Below are 21130 nucleotides of genomic sequence, written 5' to 3' on the forward strand. Positions count from 1 at the left end.
AAAGTGGGTGGATATTTCAGAAAAGCCGGGATTCGTTATGTTGCACAGAAACATAACAGGAGAGGGAAACTTGGTCAATGTAAAGATGAACATATTCCTGGGACTGGGACACCTCATGCTAATTCCCCCCCCCCCAAGTCTGCCTGAGGATTGCTGGGTTGAGGTGCCTTTTGTGCAGGATCCTGGCCAGCTTGGCAGAGTTGCAGAGACAGCAGATCAGGGCCAAGGTTGCCCAATGACCTTCATGGGCGAGTGGGGATTTGAATCCTGGTCTCCTAGGTCCCAGTCTAGCACTCTAACCACTACACACCTGTCTGTCTGTCTGTCTCTATAGAGAGAGAGTGTGGTACAGTAGTTAGAGTATTGGACTGTGACCTGGGAGACCAGGGTACACATCCCCACTCAGCCATGAAGCTCACTGGGTGACCTTGGGCCAGTGCCATCTCTTAGACTAACATACCTCACAGGGTTGTTGTGAGGATTAAATGAGAAGAGGGACAGCCATGTGCACCACCCTGAAAATCTTGGAGGAAAAGGTGGGATAAATAAAACAAGATATATGTCTGTGTGTAATGCAATCCTGAGGGCTAGAAACTTAAAACCAACCAACCAACCAACCAACCAACCAACCAACCAACCAACCAGAATACTATTGTTGAAGCCATACAGCATTCCCAGAGCCTGGGAAAATAGGACATTGTCCCTGCAGCAATAAATAACTATTATTATTTATATCAAATGCTAGTCCTTCTCAGGGTAGACACATTGAAACGAATGAGCATTACTAACTTAGTTTCTTTAATTTCTTTTTTTCAATGCTTTATTATCCATAATTGCATCCATATATCCACAACATGTCATTATCTATATATCAAATTTATCAAAACAAAATTCAAACATTAGAATGGAAGTCTTCAGATCATAAAATTAGTACATAATTTTGACTTCCTGTCCTTTTCAACACCTTTCCACTCTAGTAAACCTATCACCTTAAGATATCAATTGTATTAATAATAAACTAATAATGTACATCTATGTATACCTGTCTATTTTTACCCTTACCCTTTCTTTAATTTCAATGGGGGTACTCTGAGTAGTGCTTCGCTGGGCTGGCCGCCGTCTCCCAACCTAACCTACCTCACAGGTTTGTTGCGAGGATAAATGCAGATGGCGAAGAACCTTGTGTGTACATAGGTGTCTGTGTTTTCCCATCAGACCAATGTATTGCTTCAGCCCAAGAAGGACTTACCGCATCGCAAGGGCTCCGTCTTCCCCTCTGCCTCTCCAGCTTGCATCTCTTGCACTCTGGCCTTCAGGCCTTGTTCTTTGGAGCTGAAAAGGAACCCCAGGGCAGCATCGTCGAAGCAGGCAATGCTTGGCACGATGGTCAGCCAGTTAAGGAAGCTCAAGTTCCCGCTCACGATGAGGAGCACCTAAGGGCAAGAAAGAGGAGATGGACAGCTTGTGGTCAGGGAGAGATTAGGGCTTGCTTTTCAATGCATTGCAGTGCCTGGCTGGTTACAGGTGCTAAGCAAACAGTAAGAGGGGCCTCAGAAGCTGCCTTACACCCAACCAAGTCCTTGGCCTATCTAACTCAGTGCTATCTACACCAGGCATAGACAAACTTGGCCCTCCAGATGTTTTGGGACTACAACTCCCATGATCCCTAGCTAACAGGACCAGTGGTCAGGGATGATGGGAATTAAGATTGCTGGAAGAAATATCAACAACCTCAGATATGCAGATGACACAACCTTGATGGCAGAAAGTGAGGAGGAATTAAAGAACCTTTTAATGAGGGTGAAAGAGGAGAGCACAAAATATTGTCTGAAGTTCAACACCAAAAAAACTAAGATCATGGCCACCGGTACCATCACCTCCTGGCAAACAGAAGGGGAAGAAATGGAGGCAGTGAGAGATTTTACTTTCTTGGGCTCCGTGATCACTGCAGATGGTGACAGCAGTCACGAAATTAAACAACGCCTGCTTCTTGGGAGAAAAGCAATGACAAACCTAGACAGCATCTTAAAAAGCAGAGACATCACCTTGCCAACAAAGGTCCGTATAATTAAAGCCATGGTTTTCCCAGTAGTGATGTATGGAAGTAAGAAGGCTGTAAGAAGGATGTATGGAAGTAAGAACCATAAAGAAGGCTGATCGCCGAAGAATTGATGCTTTTGAATTATGGTGCTGGAGGAAACTCTTGAGGGTCCCATGGACTGCAAGAAGATCAAACCTATCCATTCTGAAGGAAATCAGCCCTGAGTGCTCACTGGAAGGATAGGTCCTGAAGCTGAGACTCCAATACTTTGGCCACCTCATGAGAAGAGAAGACTCCCTGGAAAAGACCCTGATGCTGGGAAAGATGTAGGGCACAAGGAGAAGGGGACGACAGAGGGCGAGATGGTTGGACAGTGTTCTCAAAGCTACCAGCATGAGTTTGAGCAAACTGCGAGAGGCAGTGGAAGACAGGAGTGCCTGGCGTGCTCTGGTCCATGTAGTCACGAAGAGTTGGGCACAACTAAACGACTAAACAACAACAGCAGCAGCAAAGCTAAGCAGGATCCGGTATGGTTTCACATTGGATGGGAGAACCGCGTGTTGAGATTCCTGCATTGCAGGGGGTTGGACTCGATGACCCTCGGGAGTCCCTTCTGGTTCTACAATTCTATGATTCCTCTTTACAAAAATGGAATAAAACGCCTGGGTGGTGTACAGGATGCATTAAAAGCAACCAGAGATTCAAACCCAAAGTCACAAGAATCCACATTAGAAAACAGATGCTTCGTCATTGCCATCATTATTGCATCACTTAAAAGAGAGGGAGGGGAATGATGATGCACGCTGTTAGTTTGGGTCTTTGGCCACCATTCCCCCCCCCCTACTTTTAAATGATCTACATCCACAAATATGAAGCAGTCCACTTCATTAACATTTCTCACTTCTTCTGCTCAATTGCATTCCTGCGCCGCCACCCCACTTTCCAATATTGAGGCAATTTGAAGAAAATAATTCCCTGAGTTGCCCCTCTGACACAGGATCACCTTACTACTTTATATGTAGTAACTGGGTGGTCTGTTCTGTTTTCCTTTCCTTCTTTTTTTCCCTTTTTTTCTTTATTGCTTGGGAGATTGAAAAGAAGAATCTTATTTCTAACAGCTGTATAGTGTGTGTGTGTGTGTGTGTGTGTGTGTGTGTGTGTGTGTAATCAAATAAATAAATAATCACAGGATTCAAAATGTGGCCTCTGAGGTTTTGACATGAGGGTGGAATTATGAACCTGTCAAACATACGGTTCTTCAGCCTGGGGCAAGCAGGTCTTTCGAGGGGTAACAGAGAATTAAGAAAAACACAAGCGGAATCTCTCTGGAACAGGCTGTAGGTGTTAGATCAGGGACAGGGAAGCTGTTGCCTTCCACATCTTTTCTGACTTCCATTCCGACCAATCCTGGCCAGCATGCCTAATGGTCAGGGGTGACGGAAACTGTTGTCCAGCAACCTCTGGTCGGTCAGAAGCTCTCCAGTCCTGGCCCAGAAGCACTATCTTTTCCTCACACCAAGGCGTCATTTGCAAGCCTGGTGGGCTTTCCGATGCTTAGGACTACAACTCCCATCAGCCCTAGCCAGCACGAGCATGTGATGCTGGGGCTTCTGGGAGCTGTAGTCTGAAACATCTGGAGAGCATCAGGCTGGCAAAGGCCGCCTTAAACCAAGACCTGCTCCCCCCACATCCCAAGTCTGCTCCTGAATCGCAAAGGTTTTCTTTTATTAAGGCACAGTATTAATCACAGTAATTGGGTAGGAACGGTAAGGTTATAAAACTACAGAATGTCTAATGAGCAAAAGCCTGAAATGAGGAGCTGGGACCTCTTTTTTTTAATCTAATAATGTCAGTTTTATGGATTATGACTGGAGTTTTATGAAGTGCGATATGAAATACTGTGGATTCATGGCTCTCGCTGGATTAATTTGGGTGGGGGGGGATGAGAGTGGTTTCCCTCCTTCAGCCCCCCAAACAATTATTCCTTGTGTTTCTCTCCCCTTAGCCCTGGCAAGGGAGCCCAAATGCTAGGAAATGGGGCAGGTACCGTCAGAAATCTTTTACAGGTCCGTACACGGTTTGAACCCTAATTGCAGATCATTATAGGCATTTGGTAGGTACCAGCCAGAAACTCATAATCTCCGCCAGACAGTATATCCTTCCAGAAGGAGCTGTAACAACAACTTGCAAACTGTTCCAGCGCACAGACCAGGGACGGCTATTAGTGTGTGGGCTAAAAGCCACCACAGGGGCAACAGAGTGCCCTGAAAACTATGAGGAAGGGCCATAGCTTAGTGGTAGAGCACCTGCTTTGCATGCAGAAGGTCTCAGGTTCAATCTCACAGCCAGGTAGAGCCACTGCCAGTCAGTATATTAATATTAGAATCATAGAACTGGTCAATTAGAAGGGACCATTGAGAATCATCTAGTCCAATGCAATGGAGGAATACTCAGCTGTGCCATATGGGGATCAAACCTGCAACCTTGGCATTATCAGCACTTGGCTCTAACCAACTGAGCTATCCGGGTAGATAATGCTGAGCCAGTGGTATGAGGCAGCTTCCTGTGTTCCTATTCAATCAGCTGTTTCTTCATGACTGTGAGAACTAGAACGCAGGTAGGGTTGTGAAAAGACTCCCTGCCTGAAACCCTGGAGATGCTGCCAAGGCAGAATTGACCCAATGGTATTAAGGCAGCTTTCTCTTGAATCAGCCCTTCATTCAGATCGATGAGGACTAGAATCTTACTTTATAGTTATGGAAAGAGCCACAACTCAGTGGTACAGCACCTGCTTTTGCATGTAGAAAGTCTCAGGCACAACGCTCGGCACCTCCAGGTAGGGCTGTGGAAAGACCCCTGCTGGAAACCCTGGAGAGCTGCTGCCAGTCAGTGTAGACACTACTGAGCTAGATGGACCCATGGCTCAGTGTAAGGAAGTGTAATGTCCCTACCTACTCTAACCACACAGCCTACTTGCCCCGTGTGCCATTTACAGATCACATCATTGAAAATGCAAAACTGCTTGGGGGCGGGGGGAAACCACAGAATTGTAGAGTTGGAAGGGAGGTGCTCCCAGTTACTTGTCATTTTAAAAAATTGAACCAGGAGTGCCTAATTCAGATGACTTGGAGGGTAAAACTCCCCTGTTGTTGTTAATTTGCCCTTTACCCCAAGGTCCCAGGGAGGGTCATGACAATGAAAACACAATACAGTGGTACCTCGGGTTACAGACGCTTCAGGTTATAGACTCCGCTAACCTATAAATAGTACCTCAGGTTAAGAACTTTGCTTCAGGATGAGAACAGAAATCGCATGGTGGCAGCGCTGCAGCAGCAGGAGGAGGCCCCATTAGCTAAAGTGGTGCTTCAGGTTAAGAACGAATTAAGTTCTTAACTCGAGGTACCACTGTATTTAAAAGCAGGTTCAGTGTGGAAGGGGGTCTGAGGGTCCCCCCCCCCCGGCCACCGAGTGGGTTGGCTGGTGCACTGTCCAAATCAGGGCCTTCCTCTCGGCAACGCTAGGATCCTGAGGCAACAGCCATGACATCAGAGACTTCACTGCCTCCCCAAAAACCCACCAATATTTGTTCTTCCAGGTCCTCTGGGACGCAACTGAGTCTAGGAGTTATTTTGCTGCGTTAAGGGCAGGCTCCTAGATTGCTCATTAGGAAGGAGACGGCGAGCAAGAGGTAACCCCCCTCTCCACAGGGTGACAGAAAGTAGTTCTTGGAAAAACCACAACACGTTGACTTCTCTATTGCACATGGGACAGCAAAGGAGTTTCCAAGGAGTAATTCAAGCCAGTGACAGGCTGTGGAAAGCGGTGGGCAATCCGGGGGCAGCCTCCCAAACTTTTACAAGTGCATACTAGATATATTATCTTACCAAGCGAGGTGAACCCTGTTGATGCCTAGCCAAGTCAGTTCCAGGAATTTATAGGAGTTTAGGTTGGGTTTTTTTAAAAAAAGAAAGCAGAAAGGAAAAAAAGAAAAAGGGAGAGGGAGAGAGAGAGAGAGAGAGAGAGAGAGAAGTCTCTCCTTTAAAAAACAAGAAGTTAAAGGAAATTTATTGCCCTGTCAAAAGCAGGGCTCTTAACCCAAACTCAGCACTTGGGTATCCAGTTTCCATCTTTGGCTGCACTTGCTGACACCCGCCTGCCTCGCTTTGCGCCAGCCGCCCGCCAGCATGGGCCAGAAGAAATGTACACATGGCCTCGGACGGAGCAGCAGCACCAAAGGTGTCAAAACGTAAAGAGAGTCAACCCACAGAAAGCAGGTGGGAAGGCTGCCACGAGAAAAGGATATGGGAGAGTCGCAGGGCTCATGCAGAGAAACCCTTAGAGTAGAGTTTGTGACTCCCGGGAAAGTCCCTTTCCTCCTTGATATAGTGAAGGGATCCCCATGACTGGGTGGGGCCACCAGGTCCTAAATTTCCTGAATGGAATCACATTCCGCTTTTTGGAATTAACGGTGCTCAGTGGGCTGATATCAGATGGTGAGATAAGCTGGCGCTATTATCATCCCAGGAAAATCATGATATACTGGTGCAGCCTTTCTCAACCTCGGGTCCCCAGATATTGTTGGACTACAATTCCCATCCTCCCTAGCAAGCAGAGCCCGTGGTCAGAGATGATGGTAGTTGTAGTCCAACAACGTTTTGGGACCAAATTTGAGAAAGGCTGAACTGGTGGGTTAAGCCCACTTTTGATATGTTATTACTTAACTTATTTTTTAACTTCATCATCACACATTTAACAATATTGATATGCCACTCAACCATCAAAATACCTCTATGTGGTCTATACACAAAAATGTACATTAAAATCACCAGTAAAATCAGATGTTAAAAACAAGTTATCCTTAAACCCCCCTGAAAAAATAAAAACAGGAGTCTTAAAATATACCTTATAAAACAAAATTACGTATTAAAATACATGCAATAGAACCGTACAATTGTAGAGCTACAAGGGCCCCAAACGGTCACAGAATGCAGGAATGTCAAATAAATGTGTCAAGATAGACTTGCTAAAACTTTTTTCCTTAAAGCAGGTGCTGAAAACAGTATAGCAAAGATGCTGGCCTAATATCAATGGGCAGGGAGTTCCAAAGTGTAGGTGGTGCCACGTGGAAGGGTGGCTTCATCGCATTATGTGACGCTTGTAAAACTGCCAGATCTAAGGACTGAAAGGGATGAGCCGTAAATGTGTAAACATGCTTCCTAAATCATGCACAAGCAGATCATACAAAAGCAGTAGAATGTAAAATACGCAAACAAAACTGGAACCCAAGAGATTATTTTGCAGCTGGATCTTAACCCTCTTTACTCAGATATAAGGAGGACAGTGGTTCTCGAACTTTTTTTTCAGTTGGCTACACTTTCAGAATAAAATTTGCTTGTGCCACACCAATTTTTTAAGGGATAAGAAATACACTGGAAAACAAAAAGAAACAATTCCTAGCAGTGCTTGATTTATAACACAGAACACAACTACTTTATAATATGATCACAGAGCATCCAGAAAGTATGCGGCTACATAAGAACACGACTCATTCTTAAAATATAATACTGATTGTCTTTGAATCTGCCTGCCACACTTGCCACACTCTCCTGTCACACCAGTGTAGTACACCACACCCTGAAGTAGCTAGGACTTGCTCTCTGGGGGCAGGAGCAAAGCAGTGCAGACTCACTGCCTGTCTCCTGGAAATGTTGGCCAAGTTACGATCATATCTGGGTCAAAGGTTGGGGAAGCAATTCTACTTGGATGGAAGTAAAGCAAATTCTTGATTAGCTTTTAATCAAACACAGGACAAGAAGATGGGGGAAAAAACTGGAAGTCTTGGAGGTCATCCCAACCCACAAGTGGTTCTTATCCAAGTCTGTTGGTATTACCAGTTATAGAGCAAAAACCACCATCTGAGCAATTGGGATTTATATTCCAGTCCAGAAACCAGTAATTACCGAGTTACCAGGGAAATTTTGCCCCAAAGCAAGAGCCACAGCAAAATTGCAAATCCAGCCAGAGGAGAGATGTGTGACAGCATTCAAGGGAAGTCTAAAGGACTTCGCCTGGGTGAAACAAACGTTGAATGCCCTTGTGGCGACAATGCATTTCTCACTTCTGCCACAGTAAAAAAAAGGCCTTCCTGGGCAAAAGTGAAAAGATGTAGTGATGGCCACTAACTGGGATGACTTTAAACGGGGATTGGACAAATTGATGGAGGATAAAAACTGGGTCCTGATGGATGAGGCCAATGGCCCATCTTGTCCAACATGCTTTTCTCACAATGGCCAACCAGATGCCTGTGGAAAGTGCACAACATGGACCAGGGCACAAAAGCAACTCTCTTCTGGTGGTTTCCAGCAACTGGTGTTCTGAACCATACTGTCCCCAGATGTAGAGGCAGAGTATAGCCATTGATAGCCTTCTCCATGAATTTGTCTAATCCTATTTTGAAGCCATCCAAGTTGGTGGTCATCACTGCCTCCTGTTGGCATTCCAGAGTTTAATTCTGTGCTGCGTGATGAAGTATTTTCTTTTATCTGTCCTGACTCTACCAACATTCAGATTCGTTGGATCTCCACAGGGACTACTGACCCTGATGGCTATGTCCTGCCTCCACTGTTGGAGGCAGCAAGGTTTCTGAATACCAGCTGCTGGAAAATACCAGCTGTTAGGAGAGAGTTGATGCTGTACTCAGGTCCTGCTTGGGGGCTTTTCATCATGGGCATCCTGTTGGCCATTGTAAGAAGAGGATGCTGAGTATTATTGGCCTGATCTAGCAGGCTTTCCTTACATTTTTATAGACAATAAAATGCCAGCAGGTACTAGGTGCCCAATCCAAGGGCATGCCTTGAACCACAGGTCATCTTTTGCCGCATGGCCTCCAAACACCACTTTCTGGAAATTGCAAGCGAGGAGAGTTGCTGTTGCACTCAGACCCTGCTTGTGGTCTCCTTCTCATTGAAGCATCTGGTTAACCACTGTGAGAGCAGAAGGTTGTGTGCACCGTTAGTCCTACTCAGAGTTGGTCCACTGGAATAAATAGGCACATCTAACTGTGGCCCATTCATTTCAAAAGGTGTACCATGAGTAGAACTTAGCTGGATGCTACCAAGGCTACTGGGACAGATGAGTCGTTGGTCTGATCCAGATGCCAGAGGTCTTCTTAGGTTCATCTGAGGAATTGAGGGAAACAAATAAGACAATTGTTTCTCAACCCCCTACTTCCATCTCCATAAGTTATTTAGATCCAGGCTTCATTTGTCTCTTAGCATTGGACAGTAATATCTACAAGATAGGAGTCAAGAAAGGATCACTGCTGACTGATTTGATACACGCATGGAAACAAGAAGCTGCTCCTTCGATCTGTTTCTTCCCATGGCTACTTGTTTGACTCGTAATAAAATTTTGAGTAACTCCAGGCCCACAGCAACATCTGCAGGGCAATATTTCCCTTGGACTGGCTGTGCAGCATTGCCATGAGCCAAGATTTCAAAATCTGGGGTAACCTGCTTTCCCCCCTGTTTGGAACTATGCTTTTTGGCATATTTCTTCTACTAACACATTACACAAGTCAAGATTTTTAAATTAACCAAGGAGGCTCTTGCAAGGTTGGTTTAAAACAGAAAACCCAAGCTGAATATATTCCGTTAACGAACTCCACACACACACACCAACTTCTGAATTATAGAAAAAGTAAGAATATTTATAAATACTTGCATATCTGCTATTCAGCATCTCCTGGTCATAGGGGAACAGTTAAGGGAAGAGGTGATGGCAGGGAACCTAGCATACATGCAGGGTTCTATCTCAGCATCTCCATTCAAATTTTGACATCTCTGGTAATCGTAAGGCCCCAAAACTGCTGTCTGCCAAAGATCCAGGAGCAACACTGCCAAGAGCAGGGACTTAGATGGACAAGGCATCTCACCTGGCACAAGGCTGTTCCTATGAATATTTTTTTCCCAAGGTGGGAGCGGGGTGGGTATAGCTCCATGGCAGAGCATATCCTTGACAAGCAGGTGGTCCCTACATCAATCCCTGACATCTTGACATATCTGATTAAAGAATCTCAGGTGTCAGCTGTTGGGAAAGACTAGCCTCTTAGCCCTTACAGAATCTCTGCTGGTCAGACCAGATAAGATAAGAATTCCCCAACCATTCCTGGGCCAAGAGAACTGTCGTGGGCACCACAAAAAGCCCATTTCACAGGTGAAAAAATGACGATGCTCAGAAACATTACCCGCCCCCCAAAAAACACACCCAGGAAAAAACATCTACACCACCCTGACAGAAACACATAAGCCTGACTGAAAACAGCAGGAAAAGCCACCAAAAGCCCAAAAATGTTTTCTTAAAAATGGGACAGGCAGATGGCCTTGGTGGTGGTGGGATCTGTGGGCAGTGTTATGTCCAAGGGTGCCACATTAGGGACCCCCTGGGCTAGATGGACCAGCAGTGCAATTGGAGGGGGTGGGATTTTTGCAGGGAGTGCAGTGCATAAGGAGGGGAGACTTAACTCATTAAAAGTCCTAGGAAAAATTATACACATAAACTGGGCCTGTTATTAATCTCAGAAGGGGACCTTCCACTGGCCCTCAACAGCACCTTACTAGTCCTATGTTTACTGTCAGCAGGTTCATATCCAACTGGGAAAGGTGGGGCTGCACGCCTTTAATACATGCTTTTGACAAGTAACAATCTTTTGCAAGATTGTAAGAATCATCTGCAAGACGCACGACAAGATCCAGGTGTGGCAGATCGAGGAGACTCCAAGGCAAACCACCCCCTGCTGGAAGACCTTGGCTGCTTTGTGCTTTTCCTCCGCTGGAGTCATCCTGCTAAGAACACGGGACACACATTGTTTTGTGTGGTTTCCCTACGATTGGGCAGCACAAAATTGTTCTGACAGCTAAAAGGAACCCCGGAGGAGTCTGCAAAACCATCATGTTTACAGACGGGTGCCAGAGGGATGGGAGGCCAGCCCAGTGCGGCCGGCGTTCAAATGGGCCCCTCTGGAGCAAGGCTGTACTGATTTGAGGGCAGGAAACAAGCCAGGAGGCATCCGCGTTCCCACTGCAATTGAAACAAGCTCTTCAGGACAGCGGGAAGAGAGCCATCGCTTGGACCAAAGCCTCACATTTCAGTGACATCCAGCTGTTGAAGATGCCATAAGAACAGAAGAGCACAAGAAGAGCCCTGCTGGATCAGGCCAATAGCTCATCTCGTTCACCATTCTCACAGGGATCAACCAGATGCCCCAACGGGAAGCCCACAGGAAGGATTCGAACACAAGACCTCTCGCCCCACCAGCATGACTAGTAGCCATCGGCAGTCTCCTCCTCCTCCATGAGCTTGTCTAATCCTCTTTAAAAGTCATCCAAGATGGTGGCCACCACTACTTCTTGTGGAAATGAATTCCACAGTTTAACTCTGTGCTGCGCAAAGGACGTTCTTTTATCTGTCCTGAATATTCCAATGCTCAACCTCTTCGAGTGACCATGAGTTCTAGCATTATGAGAGGTGGTCAACTTTCCCCATGGCATGCATAATTTTATAAGCATCTGTAAGGTCACCTTTTACCTTTTCTCTAAATAAATCGTCCCAAGGGCTGCAACCATTCCTCACAGGGGAGCTGCTCCATCCACTTGGTGATTTTGGCAGCCTTTTCCTGAACTTTGTCAAACAAGAATCCCAGATCTCAGGGATGGAAAATCTGTCGCCCTCCAGACCTATGACTCTCACCATCCCTGACCACTGGGCATTTTGGGGAGGCTCGGAGTTGTAGTCCAATAACACCAAACCAGGAAACCAAGCCTTATGAGGACTGGTTGAAGGAGCTGGTTATGTTTAGCCTAGTAAAGAGGAGACTGAGAGGTGATATGGTAACCACCTTCCAATATCTAAAGGGCTGTCACATGGAAGATGGAGCAAACATGTTTTCTCCTGCTCTGGTGCTCTGGAGGGTAGAATTCGAACCAATGGCTTCAAGTTACAAGAAAGGAGATTCCCACTAAACATCAGGAAGAATTTTCCGATAGCAAGAACTGTTTGACAGTGGAATGGTCTCCCTTGGGAGGTGGTGGACTCTTCTTCCTTAGAGGTCTTTAGGCAGAGATTGGATGGCCATTTGTCATAGATGCTTTAGCTGAGATTCCTGCATTGCAGGGGGGTTGGACTAAATCACCTTTGAGGTTCCTTCCAACTCTATGATTCTATAATTCTATGAACACTTGGAGGGCCTCTGGATAGCCACCCTTGGTCTACACTGACTGACAGTGGCACAAATGGAGCTTAATTGACAATCAGTTCACCCAGAATTTCTAAGAATGACTTTCAGGTGTCATTCAGAGATTTTCGAATGGATTCAGGGACTCAGTTAATCTAGCCTAGTGCATTCTGAGCACGAAGCCTGCTGTATCTTGTGGCTGGGAAACAGCAAGAAATGACGCATCACAAACATTCCTCAAGACCATCCATGACAATCCTCAAAGAGCCGTTGCCTTTTGCTGATGCTTTCTGTACTTACCCCCAAGCCCCCAAAACACTTCCATCCCATTTGCCTCTTTTTTAAAATGAGAAAATAAGGACACCATTTTCGAGCCATCTGCAAGGGGGACGGCATCTTGTCCTGTTAAACCAGCATGCCCTCAGATCACAGAGACTCCAAACATCCTGTGCGTTTTGGAAAGCACCCAGCTCACATCGTGCGTAAAAGCCTCGTCCCGCAAGGGACACGTCCAACCTCTCTTTTGGTTCCAGGGCCAGATCTGTCATAACCGAGCCCTCCCGGAATCACAGCCGCAGGGTGCCTCAGCGAGGTAGGGATGTCTCGCACGGGGTGCGGGCTCAGCGGCCAAGTGTGGCCTTGGAATGGGACAGTTGGGGGGTGGTCAGTGTGCAGGGCCCCCATCTCGACATACCAATGCCATCATCAATTTGCTCTGGGGGGACTTTGTGAGATACAACCAACCAGTGTGTGGCTCCTGTCCTGCGACAGAGCTAAAACATTTTCTACTTTTCAGAGTTCTAGGGAAAAGCTCTTTAGCTTTGCAGCCTTGTTGAAAAGACTGCAAAAATTCCCAGCCTTTTGTCAGCATGCCAAGAGGCTAGTAGACTGCATTTCCAGACTGGCTGTGGAGAAGGGGAAGGACTGTAGCTCAGTGGTTAGAGCATCTGCTTTGCATGCAGGGAGTCCCATGTTCGATTCCCCAATGGCATTTCCAGGCAGGGCTGGGAGAGACTCCTGCCTGGAACTCTGGAGAGCCGCTGCCAGTCAATGTAAGTCTCGGTCTTGAATACAGCAATGACTTAGACCGTAACATAGGAAGCTGCCATGATGACTATGCTCTTCCTCCATGGTCAGAAGCAGCAATACTTCTCAATACCAGTTGCTGGAAAGCACAGGGGAGAAGAGAGTGCCTCTGTACTTGTAGGTTTCCCACAGGCATCTGACTGGCCACTGTGAGAACAGGATGCTGGACTTGGTGGGCCACTGGCCTGATCCAGCAGGACTCTTCTCATGTTCTGATGCTCCTGAGCACTGTCCCTGCTGGCTGCTGGAGCCAAACAAGATGTTGGTGGACCAGAAGTTTCCCACCCTGACTCTCCTGGTTCTGCCAGCAACACTGAAAGCAGAAGCAGATCAGTAAGAGGGGAGGGGAGCACAAGAAGGGGAATGCGAAAGAGGGCAAAACGCTCGGTGGCCCATGGGGGACGGAGTCCAGATGTTGCAAGGTCAGCCAAGGAGGAAGAGGAAGTGTTTTCTGCACAATTCCCCGCAGCATTTTTAATTTACTGCAGCCTTGCGTAGGACACATGTGGGGGAATCACAGGTGGAGCTTGAAGGCTGAGGATAAACATGGTGTGGAACACAAAAGTTGGTTCTCTTTGAACGGCAGAGTTCCCCTGTCCCGCCAAGGCAACCATCCCAAAGAAGCCTTTCTCCCTTATGAAATGCACATTTGGCACGATGGCGACTAAGGCAGAGTGCTTTGAACACCTCCAAGTGCCCTATAAATGCTAGGTGTTGCTCCTTTTTCAAGGCACGCTTGCTTCTTTAGTTTCTCTTGCAATGCGCAGGTTTGGGGAAAACAAGAGTTAGTCATTTATTGATGTCATTCGTTGAACTCCCAGGCTTCGCCAACATGATGCCCTACAGATGTTTTGGATTACCTCTAGAGAAATGTTTTTTTTCTCTCTCTCTTAACACTAGAACTCGTGGGCAGCCCATGAAGCTGAATGTTGGACGATTCAGGACAGATAAAAAAGCTTCTCCATGCAGTGCAGAGTTAAACTATGGAACTCGCTCCCACAAGAGGCAAGAATGGCCCACGAACTTGATTGGCATTAAAAGAGGACTGGAAGAATTCACAGAGGAAAAGGCTCTCAATGGCTACTAACCACAATGGCTATGCTGTGCCTCCACAGTTGGAGGCAGCAATGGCTCTGAATACCAGTTGCCAGAAACCACAGGAGGGGAAAGAGTCCTCTTTTGCTGGGGCCCTGCTTGCTGGTTTCCCACAGGCATCTGACTGGCTTCTTTGAGAGCAGGATGCTGGACAAGGTGGGCCACTGGCCTGATGTAGGAGGGTTTTATTTTGTTATGTTCTTATGTGATACTCTTACTGCTTGGGGGGTGTGCTCTGAAAATGCAGGAACGAAAGGCAGGAGAGCGCTCACTTTGTATGCAGAAGGTTATGTTTTTAACTCCCATCAGCTGGATGGCCTGCGGCGAATGGAAGTTGCAATCCAAGAGATCTGGAGAGCACCAGGTTGGTGAAGGCTGAATAATATTATGCCCTTTCCAGATACTTTTCCAGAAATGCTTGGTGCTTCCTTGTGAGCCCTTTGAAATCTCTGTTCCACCTGCAAGTTTGCTCTCCATTTTGCTAAATATCATACTAATGATGCATCTCTGTCCCACGGTGGGGTTCAAGCTGAGGTTGTGCATCCACACTGTGGATGCTGCGGGCCCTACAGGAAATCTGCGTTACAGACACTTATTTCACCTGGACCAGTCAGACTTCAGACAAGAGGTGTTTATATACCTGATTTATTTTTAGAGCTCTACGGGGAATGGAGCCTCTGAAGTTGGTCCTCCTTCGGGGTATCATTTACTCTGAGCAGCCGGAAGAAAGCAGCGTTTTCCGGCAGGCATTTTTCCTGCAACGCCTGTGCGCCCAGACCTTTGATGCTCTCTCCAGTATCGTGTTTTGCAAGGGGGAGAGAAAACGCTGTCACTCCGGCTCTCTCTCCACACAAGGCAGGAAGGACAACAAAGGGCTGAACTGAAATCTGAATGAAGAGGACCTTCTTTCAAAGGGGGATATCTCCAAGGCGTCATCACGAGACAATTACTTTTATGGATCCAACAAATCCATTTGTGAGCTGCCTTTCTGATCATCAAGATAGTGCGTAATAATAAATAAAAGCACACTGAAGGAACTGAATAAGTTGACAACCGCCCCCCCCCCGGGGGGGGGAAGCATACGGGGAAAAATACATCCAAACCAAGGTTCCATCTGCATGATATATTTAAAGCGCTATGATACCACTTTAAACAGCCATGGTCCGTCCCCCCCCCAAAAAAAAGAATCCTGGGAACTGTAGTTTATTGAGGGTGGTGAGAGTTGTTAGGAAGCCCCTATTCCCCTCCCAGAGCTACAATTCCCAGAGTTCCCCTGGGAAGAAAGACTGATTGCTAAACACGTCTGCCAAATTTCTGCATCTGTTTGTCCTTTTTAAGTTCTCATTAAAATTTATCAGCATTTTAGTGTGCCTTTGTCTTAATATACAATATACATTTCTGAATGGAATTTTTCCCCAATAGAGACATTATTGCAAGCAATTTTCGTAAGAACATTAGAACGCAGCAACATAAGAGCCTATAAGCCAAGTCCCAATTCAACAAGCGTGGCTTCTTTCACACAGCTAACTGTTTCTTTTCAAGTAAATAACACATTTTATTTCCTCTAATCATGTCTGGATACTTATAAACACCTCCCTTTTTCAAATTAGTATAAATCTCCTGCAAAGGGAAAACCAGTATTTACAGTATACCTCATAAGAAGACATATTTGGTTGTATCCAATGTTAGGCAAACTCAGAGTAGACCTCTTCAATTTGGTGGTCTTGATTAAATTAGGTCCCTTTTTTCTTCACTGGGTCTACTCTGATTAGAACTTAGTCGGTTACAGCCCAATGCTTTTACCAGAAGACAAATTAAAAGCATTCATTGAATCGGGTCCTTAATTTGCACGCATATCATTCTAACAGATCTGATCAGGTCAACAGGACTTAATACTGCTTTTCGTCAACCTATTTTGTCCATTCAGGAAAAACAGATGCTCAGATCAGAGGAAACAGTAGCAAAAGTGAGCTACTAACTCACAGCCAAGCCCTTTTAGAATGTAAGCACCTGAAAAATATTGGGAGGGTTCCTCATCCAACCACCTATTCCTAAGAAATCCAGGAAGAAAAGATTACAGGAATTTGCCTTATAGAGTCAGATCATTGGTGCACCTAGCTCAGTGTTGTCAACACTGACTGGCAGCAGCTTCCAGGGTGTCAGGTGGGGGACATTTCCAGCACTACCTGAAGATGCCGAGAATTGAACCTGGGACCTTCTGCATGCAAAGCAGATGCTCTTCTATTGCCCTGTGGCCTTTCCCCAAAGACGCAGGAACAAAGCAAGCTGCTTTATGCTGAGTCAGGCCATTGGTTTATTGTCTACACTGACTGGCAGCAGCTCACCAGTGTTTCAGGTAGTCTTTTCCGCCCTACCTGGCGAGGCCAAGGAGTGAATCTGGGATCTTCTGCATGCCAAGCCAATCATCTACCACTGGACTGCAGCCTATCTTGTTTCTAAAAGCCCTGCTCTGGAACAACCTTTTGAAAACGCACATTCGATTTCTACGTGTTTAAAAAAAGGGGGGGTGGAGTTACTCTTTTTCATTTTCCAAGCGACTTACTGTATGATTAATTGTGCATCCCACCGCTGCTAAAGCAGAGTTTGAGTGCACCAGGCAAGCAGTGACTCCACTTCTCCAGAGCTGGTAATGGTCCCATTCGCTTGACCCTTTCCAATTAATCAAGCTCACGACATGATTAAAAAGGCATGATTCACGTCTCGGGCGAGGTGCGCCATGAAACAAACAGGCCTGTATATTATCCCAGAGAGCATGCCGGCCTAAACAGTTTAAAATAAATACCCTTCCCAAACTCTGTTTTCAAGTAGCCGAAACTTTCCCACCTCGACAACTAATTCAGGCTTCCTTCAAATTATTTTTTTAAGTAATATAACAATTTGTTTTTCATTAGAGCTTGTCAAAAGCCAGGGGCAGGTTTATTTTGAGAGAAACCAGCAACGTATGGGGAGAGGCGGGGGGGGGCAGTTTGGTACAATTTGATTGACGCCCAAAGGGGATCTTGCAGCCACAGTCAAAATAGAGTTTACGGCACCAGGGAGGGGAGACACTTTTAAATGATTGAAAAATAAATTAGGGGTGGTGTGGAGGGGGGAGGGAACTCTGAAGCAGCAGCAGGTAATTAAATGCGCTCGTTCGGCCAACAGGAGAGGGCCGTCTCCCTCACCGTCGCCACCTCCTTGACTACTGCAAAATATAACCCGTGTGTTGGCGAACTAATACCAGCCAGCATCCGCAGGGCGAACAAAGGCAAGCTGTGTTAAGTTTCAGGCTCCATGCACTGAACCTAAGGAGAGCCCTGGTGGATCAGGCCAGTGGCCCATCCAGGCCAGAATCCTGTATCCACAGCAGCCAGTCAGATACAAGCAGAACTGCAGCAGAACTGCCCCGCACCCCTTCCAGCACCTGGTATGCAGAAGCACAATGTCAGGGCTGGAGTCAGATGCAAGTAAGCCGAAGAAGCAAAGCCGATTGTTGGTGAAGTTAACTTTTTATTCAAGGCAACGTACATACAGCCAGAGACACTCTCAGTAAGCCTTGCCCTCTGGAGCAGTTGCCAGGACTAATAGTCCCGTTGCCAGGACTACCTTCAACCCTCTTGAAGGCTCCCAGTGGCATAGCGTGGGTTGCCAGCACCCGGGGCCACGTGAAGGGGGTTGACGGGAGAGAAACTGACAGAGTACACATGCACATTCAACTGTCTAACGGCGTCCGCTTCACCCAGGAGATTGCAGCTGCAGAGATCCTTCCTGATTTACATGCAGAAGCCGTTTTCAACAAGGCCCAGCAACGGAAGCATGCAGCTGTACTGACGCAGCACCGGGTGTTGAAATTTTGTGCCCCTAACAATTTTGCGCCCAGGGCAACCACCCCTTTGGCCTTCCAGTGTGGTGTAGTGGTTAAGAGCGGTAGACTCGTAATCTGGTGAACCGGGTTCGCGTCTCCGCTCCTCCACATGCAGCTGCTGGGTGACCTTGGGCTAGTCACACTTCTTTGAAGTCTCTCAGCCCCACTCACCTCACAGAGTGTTTGTTGTGGAGGAGGAAGGGAAAGGAGAATGTTAGCCGCTTTGAGACTCCCTCGGGTAGCGATAAAGCGGGATATCAAATCCAAACTCTTCTTCTTCTTCTTCCCTCCATGCTACACCAGTGAAGGCTCCTCCTTTGCCGGATGTTTCCCAAGCAGTATCAAACTGCACCTGGGCATCACTTACTGTACCTTTGGCCTGCTCTATGCATCACTCTGTGCATCCTTGGAGACAAGAGGGGAGAGGAGCTTGTCGCAGTTGGAGAGGCAGGCTCCCTGTATTCTTCTGTAGTCTCTAGACCCCTCTCCTCTGCTTCAGCCTCTGAGCTGAGACTGCTCCCTGTCACAGGCTCTCCCTGCTCACTCAATCCTGTTGCCCCTTCAGCATCCCACTCTTCCCCCTCTGAGCGAGGACCTTGGTGTCCCACCACCAACCCCCAGGCTCTGAGCCTTCCTCCTCTGGGGTTTCCCTTGAGGATTTCCCAGCTGGTGCCTCCCACCACTCATCATCCAGCCATTCCCTGATCTACTTTGCCTCTAAGAGTAAAGGTAATAACTATGAAGATTCCAAAGCAGCCCTCTCCTTAAAAGTTGACAGGGTGCTGTGCCTTGCCCTGCCTTCTTTGGACTAATTGATCCATCTAACTCAGTACTGTCTACACTGACTGGCAACAGCTCTTCAGGATTCCAAAACAGAGTCTTTTCCCAGCTCTACCTAGAGACGTCAGGTGTTGAGCCTGGACCTTCTGCATGCATAGCAGCTGCTCTACCACTTAGCCCTTCCCTCCTTGCTGAAGCCAATTTGACTCAACTCTTTTCTTTCAATGTTTGGCAGCAGAAACCAGTTGGCACCCTTTGCCAGACGGGAAGTACCTGCCAGCTCCATCAGGTGGCTTTGTCCTTCCTTTCTGGCGCCCGCCTAACGCTTCCCCTCACGAACAAGCTTGCCAAGCGGTACAAGTTTAACAAGCTCAGCCCATCGGGGCCAAGAGCCGAGTTTGCCGTTGTACAATTCAGCACTGCAAAGTGTCAAATAAAATTGCAGGTCTGCGGTGGGAGTTTTGGGGGACCTTGGAAGGAGGCATGGGAGGCCAGCTCCTCAGGCAAGGTCTCCCAAATTGGGGAGGAGGGTATTTTTCTCACAGAGCTGAAAAGAAGTGGGGAAGTATGTACAAAATAGTAATAATAAGAAACCAAGAACTTTAACAATCCAATAATACAACTTCAGGATTGTAGCCGATTAATTTATTTAGAACATTTGTGCCCTGCACTTCAGTCAACAAAGTCTCCAAGAATGGCTTATGTACAAAAGTGCCCCAGGAAAAAAAATGGGACATCCTGTTTTCTCATGTGAGATCTTGGCAGCCATTTTGCTGCAATCTCGCATGCTCTCGGGCTGCACTGTAACCCTGGAAAAGTGCTTTTTGGGGGGCCGTGATCTTGCATGGTGCCCCAAAATGTGCATTTGGGAGGACCTAGAGAGCAGCACAGGTCGTGTGACGCACCCGGTAGCCCACCACAGAAGACGCACGTCCCAGTTTCAGATCCAAAAAAGTTGGATGGTATAACATAGGAAGCTACTTTATATCAAGTCAGACCACTGGTCCACCCAGCCCAGTATTGTTTACACTGCCTGGCAGGGGCTCTCCAGGGTTTCAGGCAGAGATGACCCTGGATCTGACTGTACCAGGAGATGCCGCTGGGGATTTGAACATGGAGTCGTCTGCATGCAGAACAGTAGCTCTACTGCTGAGCTACAGCCCTTCCATGTCAGACTGCAGCTGGGGGGGTGGGGTGTCTCGTATGACGTCAGTCAGTAAATCAAGACATCCCTGCACACAGAAAGCAAGCATGTCAGGGGGAAGGTCCTGACTAGAACCCAGATCCCTGACAGGCCTGTTTTCAATGGAGGAGAGAATTTTGTGTGTGCTGAGCAGCTTTTTGATCTCTGCTTGCCCCACGTGAAATCTGAAGTATTCTAGCCCTGCCAGGCCCAGGCTGACCACCTCAGTGCAAACGAGGCCTCAGAGAGCCGGTTAACTTTTCAGCATTGTTAGGGATTTATGGGAAGCAGGTGCCAGACTCAACATGTCAAGTAACGCGGCTCTGTGTCCCCCTTGCCAGGAATAAACCTGAAGGGGTGACTTCAGAATTTCAACTGCAATCCTGGGCTCCTTCCCAAGCTGTAGAATTTCTCCTTTTTTGAGGACCCGGGGGAGGGGGGAGGAAGTGGAATGGGCTGCCTAAGCTTCATTTGAAAGAGAGAATTGCCCTTAATGAAGGCACCCGGGGCTCATAAGCGCATCTTTAGAACACAGCTCAGCACACCACCCACCTAGGATGCTTGCTGCGCCAATCCAATCCAATTCTGCCTTGAATCCAATCCAATTCTGCCTTGAATTATGTGAGCACAGAAACTGATAAGGAAGCCCACTGACTGATTTGCAAAACGTAAGGACATATGAAGAGCCTGCTGGATCAGACCAAGGGCCCATCTAGTCCAGCCTCCTGTTCTCACAGTGACCAACTAGCTGCCCCAGTAGGAAGTCCCACCAAAAGACTTCCACATTTCAAGTTGGCTGTAAGCCGAGATGGCCATCCATCGGCAGATCAGTGAGGGGGTTCTTTGCCA

General features: G+C 47.1%; 1 protein-coding gene across 4 annotated transcripts in view; it reads right to left on the minus strand.

The window, feature by feature from the left end:
• Window positions 1–21130, minus strand: part of LMF1 (lipase maturation factor 1) — a 150785-nt gene that overhangs the window by 17144 nt on the left and 112511 nt on the right. For all 4 annotated transcript variants that reach the window (XR_014557718.1, XM_083710857.1, XM_083710858.1 and 1 more), the window contains one exon: window positions 1250–1433. Coding sequence is in view for 3 of the 4 variants with exons in the window: in XM_083710857.1 (XP_083566983.1) it covers window positions 1250–1433 (184 nt within the window). In the remaining variant the exon portion in view is untranslated. The remainder of the gene's footprint in view (window positions 1–1249; window positions 1434–21130) is intronic.

Source organism: Podarcis gaigeae (genome assembly GCF_964106915.1).
Source record: "Podarcis gaigeae genome assembly, chromosome: 14".
In the NCBI taxonomy this organism is placed as follows: Eukaryota; Metazoa; Chordata; class Lepidosauria; order Squamata; family Lacertidae; genus Podarcis; species Podarcis gaigeae.